The 13,528-nt window shown below is 42.5% G+C and overlaps 1 protein-coding gene across 5 annotated transcripts in view; it reads left to right on the forward strand.

Moving 5' to 3' along the window:
- vps13c (vacuolar protein sorting 13 homolog C) overlaps positions 1–13,528 on the forward strand; it is a 284,102-nt gene that overhangs the window by 27,116 nt on the left and 243,458 nt on the right. For 4 of the 5 annotated variants that reach the window (XM_072553135.1, XM_072553136.1, XM_072553137.1 and 1 more), the window contains exon 6: positions 5,719–5,781. The exons of the other annotated variant lie outside the window; for it this stretch is intronic. In XM_072553135.1, coding sequence (XP_072409236.1) covers positions 5,719–5,781 — 63 coding nt within the window. The remainder of the gene's footprint in view (positions 1–5,718; positions 5,782–13,528) is intronic. 5 annotated transcript variants of the gene reach the window in all.

Consider the following 13,528-nt stretch of genomic DNA (forward strand, 5'->3'; position numbering starts at 1 on the left):
GAATGGGAAGTTATTCAATGAGAACTATATGCACCAGACTGTTGGGGTAGGGAGTACTGTGCACAGTTTTGGTCAGTGCTTATAGGAATGGTATTATTGAATTTGAGAGGGTTTAAAAAAAGATTTGCCATGATTTTGGTGGGACTGGAGGGTTTGAGTTATAAGGATAGTCTGGATATGCTGGGACTTTTTGCCCTGAAGCATAAGAGGTTGAGGCGTGACCTGATAGAGGTTTATAAATTCAAGAGGGACATAGATAAGGTCTTTTCCCTAGGATGGGAAGGTTCAAAACTAGGGGCCATATCTTTAACATGAGGGAAAAGCTTTAAAAGGGACTTGAGGGGCAAATTTTTTACACAGACGGTGGTTCGTATATGGACTGAACTACCAGAGGAAGTGGTAGATGCAGGTACAGTTACAACATTATAAAAGACTTTTGGATATGTACATGAACAAAGGTTCAGAGGGATATGGACTAAATACAGGTAGGTGGGAATAACTTTAGTTTGGGAAACTTGGTCAACATGGACTAGTTGGTCCAAAGGGTCTGTTTCTATGCTGTATGATCTGTGCCAGATGTCAGGCTTTCAGCCCAAACCAGCATTTCAGAAGGAAAAGGGATATAAATCAATTCATTTTAATTTGGAAGGGAAGCTAAGGTGTTTGATTCAATCAGAGCAACATTATTTTTTTTCTTCATGCATATTTAAGCCAGTGAAGTTTTAAAATCAATTCATGGTTTTGAAAATTCACTTACAGGTTGCATTTATTTTGTATCTGTCCCAAAAATGTCGTACCTAACTAGCTACAAGAAGTGTGTAAAACCTTTTTTATTTTCCTTAAAGTAAAATACACAATTTTCTTTGACGTTTGGTTGTCGCAACTATGAAAATCTATTTTCTTGAAAAGTAGTTGCTTTTAAAATGACGAGAATTCCTTTTGTGAATGTGTTGAGCAGCCCTGTTGTTGCCTGTGTTGAATAGCTGTGGCTTGGCACTAAAATAGGCAGTGATGTTGGAGTAACAAAGGAGTTTTACCTTAACAGAAAGCAATATCAAGACTGCAGACTTGAGTTTTCAATTGTCCATTGCAGTGAGGTGTAATGCTGGCTGTTGACTGGTTTGTGTGGAAGTTACAGTGCTTGGTTATGCTTTCTGCACATTTCAATTCATTTACTGTCTTCCTTTATTGTGCAGACAGGATAAGTGTCAACCTCTTCCATTTGGATGCAGACTTGTTTATATGTACAATAAACTGCAGCTATTTAATGATGAAGGATAATGTAGTCACAAATATAGTTTTCCAATATGCAGAATTTTAACATCCAACTAGTTTTCAATGTCTTGGTCTGTGTCGCTCAGCAACATGTTGAGCTGTTTCTGTTGCTGATTGCATGTAGTGTTCGATTAGCTTATTTTTCTTAGCTGGTGCTTTGGCATGTGAAGTGCTCCCTAGTTAGCTGAATGAATCCTCCAAACGTTTATACAGACTTAAGTGGCTTATTAGCTGCGTGAAATTTTATCATGTTTTGTTTGTCCTAATGGAGCCTTTTTACTAACGCACTTGTTCCTTCAAGTTACTTAATGGCTTAACATTTTTTTGTGAAAATTGCCAATTGTGTTCGTGATATAGGTTTATTTGTGCTGAGAAGGGAATAGATTAAGTATTAGGTGACGTGGGGATCAGTGTTAGATGAAATGGTTGTTATGTTTTAATTTTCAGAAAACTGGGACAGTTGCACACTTTCTCCAGTAAGAAGGTTCTGATGGGGTTCTTTCCTGGCACCCCACTCCTTTGTGACTTGGTGATGCTCAAACCTGATTGAACTAAAACACAATTACTTGCTGAAACTTTCAGGCACTTATCCCATTGTTTGTTACACTCAATGCTAAGTGAAATTTTTAAAATATTTTTGGCTATTTCCTGAACTTGTTTAGCATGAAGGTGTTGAAATTTGTTACCCTCTTTGTGATAGTGTCTCGGCAGCAGAGAATGATTACTTCCGCTTTGGAGTTGAGGGTCTTGAGGTGACAACATCTACAATGTATCACAGTGACTTGGTGGTTTTTAAGGGATCTGTGCTCAATCTGTGAAAACACTATTCATTTGAACAGAAATGCTTGGTGAAGCACGCATCAGGTCAAGGTCAGGAATCGAAGGGATACAAGAGAAGAATGGCATTCATCCATGTCTTCAGGGTCTGGGGATGTTGGTCTGCTCGTGATGAGCTTAAGTGGATCATGTAACCATAGTCACAGAATGACTAGGATAAGTGGGGATAGACAAAAGGCAACTTGATGGCAGTGTTTTTTGCCACTTTGTGCCTTTTGACATATCATGATGTCGTGTCAGCATGCATGAAATGTAAAGATCAGTTGTAGGGCTAGTATTAGAGTTTTGAGTGAACCATCTGTGGTAGCATGTCAAGGTAGTATTGGATTATAGAGTGCAGTATACCCAAATTCTTATTGTGAAAGACTCTGTAATAAAAGACTCAAAGACTCTGTGCAAAGGGCTGGGTGTCTAACATAAGCTCATCGAGGAACTGACACATTTTGGATGGTTGCAGTTGAAATCACTGTACTCTCGTGGTAAAAGAAATCAAACAAATTTCACCAAGAAAATAGCCCGACAGAAGGTTTAGTAATGTGCAATAGTTGACTGCAGCTCCTTGTTATGCTCAATGTTATCTGCAAAATTATTCCAGATAGCTGCCATTGTGTATAATTGCTAATAGAATGTGAACATGTGTTCTTTAGGTGTTGGAAAATTAATTGGGAAGTGGAGACATTCTGAAAGGCTAGCAGTCTGTAAACACTATTTGCGCTTAGGGGAAAGGCACACTTTTGACCTAGAAACGTACAGGCTAATTGCTCTTGCATCAAAAGATGTAATCTATATTTGGAATTGATGTTTATAACATATGCCTTAATAATTAACAGTGAGTGAGTTTAGTAGGGTATATCCTGTTGAACGAACAAACAATCCACCTCTTTGACAGCCCAGAATTTCTGTATGAATGATTGATCTGAAAGCCGCGGAAGGTTGTTTAAGAGTGGGAATTGAATTCACAACTAAAAGTAAAGACTTCCCTGCTTTTAAGGGTCAGTATAAATGGCGTCTTGTGGGAGGTACTGAATGGCATACAGTTTGAAAGATTGAACTCCTGTCTGTAACGTTTTTTAGATTAGATTAGATTACTTAGTGTGGAAACAGGCCCTTCGTCCCAACAAGTCCTCACCGCCCCGCCGAAGCGTAACCCACCCATACCCCTACATCTACATCAACCCTTACCTAACACTACGGGCAATTTAGCATGGCCAATTCACCTGACCTGCACATCTTTTGGATTGTGGGAGGAAACCGGAGCACCCGGAGGAAACCCACGCAGACACGGGGAGAATGTGCAAACTCCACACAGTCAGTCGCCTGAGGCGGGAATTGAACCCGTGTCTCTGGCGCTGTGAGGCAGCAGTGCTAACCACTGTGCCACCGTGCCGCCCAATGCATTGATAGAAGTAGAAGGGCAGTAAGAAGAAAGATGCATTGAATATTTTGCAGAATGTTTTTGGCTCAATACAACTGGCAGGGAAATGTCAAATGAAGCATAAAGCTAACTTGTGGAAGTTATTGTAGGTGCAGAACATGTTTTTTTTTCCTCCAAGAAATCAAAATGAAAATAAAAGGTAAAATGTTCCAAATCTGGAATTTAAGTCATTTATGAAAGAAGGATGGTGTGCTGGAAATCCTATCTCAATTTATTTTTTTCTTCATTCTCTGTCCCCTGACTCAGGCTGCTTATCTTGTCATTATCTGGGACTGTTAGGATATTAATGTTAGAAATCCGTATCTTGTATTAAACAGATAGTATCTTGATACATAGACGGATTAAAGAGCTGTATGGTATAACTGTTGACTGTAAGTTAGGTTGCTCAAGGATGAACAAATGTTATTATCTTGAGTCTAAAAATACCTGCAAAAGAGGTTTTTGATCATGACGTGGCCCAGCATTCTGTTTTCAAAGTGCCTCAGTACAGCAATAGGAAGTGTTAATTTTTCGAGTTGGTGTTCAGACTGTCTTGTATTCCTGTTGGAGGAACGAAACAAGTATACATATTTTACAATCTTGTTAATGAAGAACCGCTCTTACAGTCTTCATTCCTTTCATCCTGTCTTTAGATTGTTTCCTCAGGATAAAGATTGGAAAGGTTGAGTGTACTTGAGTCCGAACCTTAATTCTATAACAAGGCTTTTCATGTTCATCTATGAATTCTCTTAATTTACAAAGTGAGCTGCCTTGTTTGCCCTCATGAATAATCTAGATGTTAAATTAACTTCTCCTTTTGGATGAAAGTAAAATGATGTTTCTTAATTTCCGAGTTTTCTTGAAAGTAACTTCTAATTGCATTACAATTGATAATAAAGCAATTACTTGGTTACCTATTCAACATAGATATTAATTGCACCTCTATTTCTCCAGAGTAGTTAGACAAGTCTAGCTTGATTGTACGGTGTTCTAAGCACATGTGATTAGTTTCTGTGTTGTGCCAGTTTACTCCTGAATCTTCAAAATAGATTTTTGTGCTGTCAAATTGTTTGAATTCAAATTACTGAATGATTGATTTGTGAATACTCCCAAGAAGGATTTTATTAAATTTTCTTCTCTCTATTAGATGGTTTTTAATTTAAATGACTTTGTATATGTAAGGTAGCTTAAGTATTGTTTTTTCTTGTTCAGTTGGTAAATCCTGTTGACCTTATGAATGTCTTTGATCTGCATAAGTGGTAGAGAATATTGGAGGATGAGTGCTGGTTTGCAGTTTGGATGGATTTTATGCATGCATGATGAACTAACTTCTAATGGCTTGGAATTTCTGAACTTCAATTTAATTCAATAGATTATTTTAATTTAGCGTGAATTGTTAATTATATCTTTTTTAAATGTGTTTTTGAGACAGTTGTAACTTAGAAAATATTGTTTTTGTTTCATTATGTTTCTCCACTTATCATGAACTTCGAATAATTTTGTAGTTATTTGTGTTTTAGGCTCACAAGTTAATCAAGATTTAATTCCTCGACCAATGTATTTCTAATTTCTCTCTTTCTGTTTTTACTCCTTTTTGTCCTTGATCCTCTTTTCTCCTTGAACAGTGACTCATACTAGTTCATAGCTATCATTGGCTCTTCACTATTAACCAATTAAAGATCGGGGGGTGCCAGGCCTAAATGTGTGATCAGATCAATTGTTGCATCCTACTTTGGGAGAAATACATTTAACTCCAGCAGGTGATTTATGTTGCCTTGCTTGTCTTTAAGACTCAATGATGTTGATTGTAACAGCAAATCCAAAGGGGAAGATAGATTTATTTCTCCAATTATTGTTGGATAGATTAGATTCTCCACAGTGTGGAAACAGGCCCTTCGGCCCAACCAGTCCACACCGACCCTCTGAAGAGTAATCCACCCTGACCCATTTCCCTCTGACTAATGCACCTAACACTACAGGCGATTTAGCATGGCCAATTCACCTGAGCTGCACATCTTTGGATTGTGGGATATTTGAAGGATGGTTCATCAGTTGAATTTTATTCAATACAACATTGTTTTCATGCTCAAATGTGAAGATCTAGTTGAAGTGATTTTTGTTCTGATTATTGAATTGTGAATGTTGTCTTCATATATAATATTTTATCCTTATTGCTGCGTATTGGGATGAAGGTGCCTCTTCAGGAGAGTTCTTGCTTTCCTTGGAAAGCTATGTTTATAAGGACGCCAAACCTGGTAGGTACTTCAATGCATAATTACATTGCATCTGTTTTGTGGTTTAATGTAAATTAATAAAACAAAAGCTTATTTTGTGGCAACACCTGTTTATTAAAATTTTTATAAAGAAACTGCATGAATTTTCCCACGCAACACTTGGATTTTACCATTAAACTAACCCAGTGAACTAGTGGAATGAGGTTTAACAGGCAAGTTGTGGGGGTGGTGAAGTGAGCAGGGTGAATGATTATAACCAGTGAAGTAGTAGAAAATGTCAGTGCGTCTGGACAAAGGTTGAGAATAAATACATGAAGATCTGAACACAAGCTAAAATGTTGAGTTTACCAAAGCTTTTAGAAATAAGGGATTGACAGGTTGACATGAATGGACTCCCGTAGGGTTCACTGTTAATAGCTCAACTAACTCCGAACCATATCAATATTGGGATGAAGGCACTAAATATAGGGTTGCTAAATTTGCTCATGATGCAAAAATGGGCAAGGGAATAAGTTACGAAGAGGACATCAGTGATTGTGAGTTGGCGGGGAGAAATATTGAGTGTGTGTATAATGTGGGAAAATGTGAACTTGTAATGCTGTAGTTGTTCAAGGTTTTGGTGAGACCACACCTAGAGTACCGTGTTTTAAGAATATCAGTGGATTAGAAGCAGTTCAGAGAAGCTTCACTCAACTAATTCCTGGGATGAAGAAGTAACCTTATGAAGAAAGGTTGGACAGTTTGGGCCTGTGTAGCAATTGGAATTCAGTAGAATAAGAGGTGTCCTTTTGAAATATAAAAGATCCTGAGGCATTTCACCAGATGGATGCTGAAAGAATACTTTCATTTGTGGAGGACACTGTTTCAGAATGGGGAAACACTTTGAGTGCTGTTAGTCTGTGGAATTCTTTCCCAGAGTGTGGTGGATGTGGTATCTGTGTTTTCCAGGCTGAATTAGTTGCATTCTTGATTGACAAAGTGTTCAGAAATTGTCGGGGATATACAGAAAAGTTGCATTAAGGCCACAAACCCATCAAACATGAAAACAGTTCATGACGGAGGCTTGAAGGGCTGAACAGCGGCTTCCTAATTGTGAGTTAGAATATGCCTTAGGCTTACTCTAAGTAGGAGATTTATTAAAGGAATAGTAAAGCAAAGGAGCAACGACATGGGCAGGCTCATAATATTAAGCTGGGAGAACCAGTGTGGCTGATTTTCCTGGGAGCTAGTGTGTTGACGTGAGCCATGTTTCAGTTGCAGGTTTCTTGAAGGAGTTTGTGTCACGCAGATATCGCGTGAAAACGAATGTGAAAAATGGTGGGTCTGGTTGCATGGAAAATTATGGGAAAAGCTAACGATGGGGAGGACTCAGTTTATTCAAGTTCCATAAAAATTGATAGGACAGAGTATGGAAAGACTTGGACATCTAACTTCAGACACAGCAGAGGAGACGATGGCCGAGTGGTATTATCGCTGGACTCTTGAGAGAACCAGATAACGTTCTGGGGACCTCTAGTTGAATCCTACCACAGCAGATGGTGGAATTTAAATTAAATATCTGGAACGAAGAATGTAATGACCATGAATCCATTATCGATTGTTGGAAAAACCGATCTGGTTCACTAATATCCTTCAGGGAAGGAATCTGCCATTCTTACGTGTGATTCCAGACCCACAGCAATGTGGTTGACTCTTAACCACCCTCTGGGCAATTAGGGATGGCAGTAAATGCCGCATAGCCAGCAATGCCCTCATCCTGTGGATGAATAAAAAAGAAAGAAGTGGACAACTATGAGGGGGGCAGTCAACACAGGTCTAATGGTGTCATATTTAAATACGAAAGAAGGTAAATGAGCTTGTAGCACAGATTGAAGTTGGAAGGTAGTGTTGTATGAATCTCAGACATGACTGCAAGGGGATCAGGGCTGTGAATTAAATATCCAATGTTCCTGTTGAAATGATGGGCGGGGGCATGAGTTGTCTTGTTAGTAAGAAATTAAATTAAATGGATATCAAGAAGTGACGAGTTGAAAGGCATAGAATCTGTAGGGTTTAGATCAGAGTGGTGCTAGAAAAGCACAGCAGGTCAGGCAGCATCCGAGGGGCAGGAAAATCAACGTTTTGGGCAAAAGCCCTTCTTCAGGAATAGAGGCAGGAAGCCTCCAGGGTGGAGAGATAAATGGTGAGGGGTGTGTGGGGCTGGGGAGAAGGTGGCTAGGAGTACAATAGGTAAATGGGAGTGGGGATGGAGGTGATAGGTCAGGTCAGGGAAGGGAGATAGGCAGGTAGGACAGGTCATGGGGGTGGTGCTGAGCTGGAAGGTTGAAACTGGGGTAAGGTGGGGGGAGGGGAAATGAGGAAACTGGTGAAGTCCACATTGCCCTGGAGTTGAAGGGTCCCGAGGTGGAATCTGTGTGGGTATTGTTGAGGAATTGTAAAGGAAACAAGACCCTAGTGAGAGTTGTGTACAGGCCACCTAGCAGTAGTCATGATATGGGGAAGAAAATAAATCTGGAGATAGAAAAGACATTTAAGAAAGGACTGTTATGGACCAGGCCAGACCCCTTCAAAATATTTTAAGAAGGTAGCCTCTACCCTAACTTTTTCTCCTTTTAAAGGAAGATGTGAAGTGCTGTGTTCCTGATGTGATGCAACTGGTCAAACTACTTAATGTTAAGCAGAACACAATTTATTGAAGCACTATAGTTAAAATACAAACAGAAGAAAAGGAATGTAGAATAATTTAACTATTGGAAAACTTAACAGAATAATGGATACAGTACCTATTACTAATTAACTGTTTTTATATAGTAACATCCCATAAACACACCCGTTGGCCAAAAGGTAAGTTTTTAGACACCAATCCTTACCTGCAGTTCTCCAATCCAGGAGGAAACAACATTGAGTGATTTCGGACAAAGTAGCAGTTAGGAGCCATTCACTGAAGCTTCTACCTCTTCTGGTGCCTCAAACATCTGCTGTCTGCTAAAGCTAACAAAGAACCAGAAAGCCTGCTCTGTGAGAACTGACCATTCCCATTCAAGCTGCTTCCATTGTTCCAACATGTTAAAAAATCCTAAAGGCCTGCCAAGTAGTTTACTTGGGCCATCTCCAGTAGCCAGTTTGACACCTCTCTTCAAACAAAAAACCACGGCAAAATAATATTTTTAAAGTAATAGTAACTGGGAAAATCAAGTTGGTAGCAGATCACTAGAAAACAAATTTGTGTAATGTCTATAAGTTGGGTTTTTAGAGCAGCTTATGGTAGAGTCAGTTAGGCAACAGGCAGTTCTGGATTTGGTGGGACTTGATTGGGGAGCTTCAGGCTCTGGAGTCCCTAGGGCACATTGACCATGGTATAGTAGAATTCACCCTGATGGTTTAGAGGGAGAAGTTGGAATCCGATGTAACGGTATTACAATTCATTCAAGATAACTACAAAGACATGAGGGAGGAGCTGGCCAGAGTTGGTTGGAAGGGGAGCCTAGTAGGGAAGATGGTGGAGCAACAATGTCAGGAGTTTGTGGGGGTAATTTGGGAAGCATAGCAGAAATTCATTCCAAGGAAAAAGAAGCATACCAAGGGGGAGGATGAGGCAATAATGGCTGACAAGGGAAGTCGGGGACAGCAAAAAGTCAAAGAGAAAGCTTAAATATGGAGAAGATGAGTGGGACACCTGAGGATCAGGAAGCCTTTAAAAGCTAGCTGAGGATAATTTTTTTTTAAAAAATGAGAGACCATGAAATAGGGGGGTAAGCTACTTGTAATATAAAAGATTGCAAGAGGTTTTAGATAGCTTAAAAAGTGAAGAGGGCAAGAGTGGATGTTGACCTACTGAACAATGAAGCTGGAGAAGTAGGAATGAGTAGCTAAGAAATGGTGGAAGAACTGAATAGTACTTTGTCTTCAACTGTGTAGCAAACTTTGAGAGTTGTGGGTAGAGCTGAGTGTAGAAGGTGATGGGAAAGCTTAAAGGTCTGAAAGTGGATAAGTGATCTGGATCAAATGGCCTCTATCCCAGGTTTCTGGAGAAGATAGCTGAAGAGATTGTGGCGACATTGGAGGTGATCTTTTAGGGATCACTGGAGCTGGAGGATCCGAGAGGATTGGAAAATGGCAAATGTATAATGTGGTAAAAACAATGATTGCAGATGCTGGAAACCAGATTCTAGATTAGTGGTGCTGGAAGAGCAAAGCAGTTCAAGCAGCATCCAAGGAGCAGCGAAATCGACGTTTCGGGCAAAAACCCTTCATCAGGAATAAAGGCAGTGAGCCTGGAGCGTGGAGAGATAAGCTGGAGGAGGGTGGAGGTGGGGAGAAAGTAGCATAGAGTACAATGGGTGAGTGGGGGAGGGGATGAAGGTGATAGGTCAGGGTGGAGTGGATAGGTGGAAAAGGAGATAGGCAGGTAGGACAAGTCATGGGGACAGTGCTGAGCTGGAAGTTTAGAACTAGGGTGAGGTGGGGGAAGGGGAAATGAGGAAACTGTTGAAGTCCACATTGATGCCCTGGGGTTGAAGTGTTCCGAGGCAGAAGATGAGGCGTTCTTCCTCCAGGCGTCTGGTGCTGAAGGAGCGGTGGTGAAGGAGGCCCAGGAGCTCCATGTCCTCGGCAGAGTGGGAGGGGGAGTTGAAATGTTGGGCCACGGGGCGGTGTGGTTGATTGGTGCGGGTGTCTCGGAGATGTTCCCTAAAGCACTCTGCTAGGAGGCGCCCAGTCTCCCCAATGTAGAGGAGACCACATCGGGAGCAACGGATACAATAAATGATATTAGTGGATGTGCAAGTAAAACTTTGGATGTGGAAGGCTCCTTTTAGGGCCTTGGATAGAGGTGAGGGAGGAGGTGTGGGCGCAGGTTTTACAGTTCCTGTGGTGGCAGGGGAAAGTGCCAGGATGGGAGGGTGGGTTGTAGGGGGGCGTGGACCTGACCAGGTAGTCAGTGAGGAAGCTGTCTTTGCGGAAGGCGGAAAGGGGTGGGGAGGGAAATATATCCCTGGAGGTGGCGGAAATGTTGGCGGATGATTTGGTTTATACGAAGGGTGGAAGGTGAGCCCCAGGGGCGTTCTGTCCTTGTTACGGTTGGAGGGGTGGGGTCTGAGGGCGGAGGTACGGGATGTGGATGAGATGCGTTGGAGGGCATCTTTAACCACGTGGGAAGGGAAATTGTGGTCTCTAAAGAAGGAGACCATCTGGTGTGTTCTGTAGTGGAACTGGTCCTCCTGGGAGCAGATCTGGCGGAGGGATTGGGAATATGGGATGGCATTTTTGCAAGAGATAGGGTGGGAAGCGGTGTAATCCAGGTCGCTGTGGGAGTCGGGTGGGTTTGTAAAAAAAAAAATGTCAGTGTCAAGTCGGTCGTCATTAATGGAGATGGAGAGGTCCAGGAAGGGGAGGGAGGTGTCAGAGATGGTCCAGGTAAATTTAAGGTCCGGGTGGAATGTGTTGGTGATGTTGATGAATTGCTCAACCTCCTCGCGGGAGCACGAGGTGGCGCCAATGCAGTAATCAGTGTAGCGGAGGAAGAGGTGGGGAGTGGTGCCAGTGTAATTACGGAAGATCAACTGCTCTACGTAACAGGCATAGCTGGGGCCCATACGTGTGCCCATGGCTACCCCTTTGGTCTGGAGGAAGTGGGAGGATTCAAAGGAGAAATTGTTAAGGGTGAGGACCAGTTCAGCCAAATGAATGAGTGTTGGTGGAAGGGTACTGTTGGGGGCGTCTGGAGTGGTGACAACGGCAGTAGGGGTGGTGAAAGTCACTGAGCATGTGGCATCAGCGATGATGTGAAGGGCAGAAGTGATGTCCGGTGTGATGCATGAGGAATTGAGAGGGGTGGAAGTGGTTGTGGGAGTGGCCATGATGGGGGCAGAAGTGACATCATCAATCAGCGTGGGGGTGGCAGCTGCATCCGCATGGCTAATGGTGGAATAGGTTCCGAGGCCAGGGGAATCTTCTGGGATGTTTGAGGAGCGCTGGTTATGGAGGTGGGTAGATAAAAGTTTGTTGTACTTAGTTTTTGATGTTTGAGATGGAATTGAAATACTGTTTGTTGAGAGTATGAATTCTCCAACCGTAACAAGGACAGAACGCCCCTGGTGCTCACCTACCAACCTTCGCATAAACCAAATCATCTGCCGACATTTCCTCCACCTCCAAACAGATCCCACCACCAGGGATATATTTCCCTCCCCACCCCTTTCCGCCTTCCGCAAAGACCATTCCCTCCGTGACTACCTGGTCAGGTCCACGCCCCCCCCTCCCATCTACAGGAACTGTAAAACCTGCGCCCACACCACCTCCCTCACCTCTATCCAAGGCTCAAAAGGAGCCTTCCACATCCATCAGTTTTACTTGCACATCCACTAATATCATTTATTGTGTCCGTTGCTCCCGATGCGGTCTCCTCGACATTGGGGAGACTGGGCGCCTCCTAGCAGAGTGCTTTAGGGAACATCTCCGGGACACCTGCACCAATCAACCACACCGTCCCGTGGCCTGACATTTCAACTCCCCCTCCCGCTCTGCCGAGGACATGGAGCTCCTGGGCATCCGTCACTGCCACTCCCTCACCACCAGACGCCTGGAGGAAGAACGCCTCATCTTCTGCCTCGGAACACTTCAACCCCAGGGCATCAATGTGGACTTCAACAGTTTCCTCATTTCCCCTTCCTCCACCCTCACCCTAGTTCTAAACTTCCAGCTCAGTAACTGTCCCCATGACTTGTCTGGACTTGTCCTACCTGCCTATCTCCTTTTTCCACCTATCCACTCCACCCTCTCCTCCCTGACCTATCACCTTCATTCCCTCCCCCACTCATCTCTGCTACTCTCTCCCCACCCCCACCCCCACCATCCTCTAGCTTATCTCTCCAAGCTTCAGGCTCACTGCCTTTATTCCTGATGAAGGGCTTTTGCTCGAAACGTTGATTTTGAAGCTCCTTGGATGCTGCCTGAACTACTGTGCTCTTCCAGCACCACTAATCCAGAATAATGTAAAATGTGGTCTGTTTAAAAAGGGAGGAAGACAGGAGACAGGAAACTAGGGTGGCATGGTGGCTCAGTGGTTAGCACTGCTGCCTCTCAGCACCAGGGACCTGGGTTCGCTTCCAGCTTTGGGTGACTGTGTCTGTGTGGAGTTTGCATATTCTCCCTGTGTCTGTGTGGGTTTCCTCTGGGTGCTCCACTTTTCTCCCATGGTCCAAAGGTGTGCAGTTCAGGTGGATTGGCCATGCTAAATTGCCCATGGTGTTAGGTGCATTAGTTAGAGATCCATATGATCAATGTAAAAACACACTAAGTAATTGCAGGGGTATACACATCATTGTTACACTTCATTTGAAGCATACATTGCTGAAATAGTGTTGCAGCCTCTGCCTTAAAACTTTGACAGCCTTCTCACTGGCACCCTCAAGTGACTACTCAGACTTCACAGTAGATCACAGTAACACAGTAAATTTCCAGTATTTCTGATGTACATTGTGTTGGTTTATCGAGAGTTGCGGTTAAACCAATGTTTGCTGTACTTGAAGTAACTGTTATATCTTCTGAGAACGGAGACGAAAAGTATATAGACATGTTTTGTCATGGAAGTTTTTCTCGTTTATTTTTGAAATAATCCAATTTCAGCTGAAAAGAATGCAATATTCTATGAAATGAAATGTTAAGTTGCCAAATATGAAATGTAAATAATGTTTGTATTTAAGAATTAAAGTGGTGGAGAGTGGAAGAACTTTTTATCCTTGACCTCTTTTGTTCAGTGTGGGATCTG

The sequence above is a fragment of the Chiloscyllium punctatum genome, chromosome 33 (genome assembly GCF_047496795.1).
Source record: "Chiloscyllium punctatum isolate Juve2018m chromosome 33, sChiPun1.3, whole genome shotgun sequence".
NCBI classification, from domain to species: Eukaryota; Metazoa; Chordata; class Chondrichthyes; order Orectolobiformes; family Hemiscylliidae; genus Chiloscyllium; species Chiloscyllium punctatum.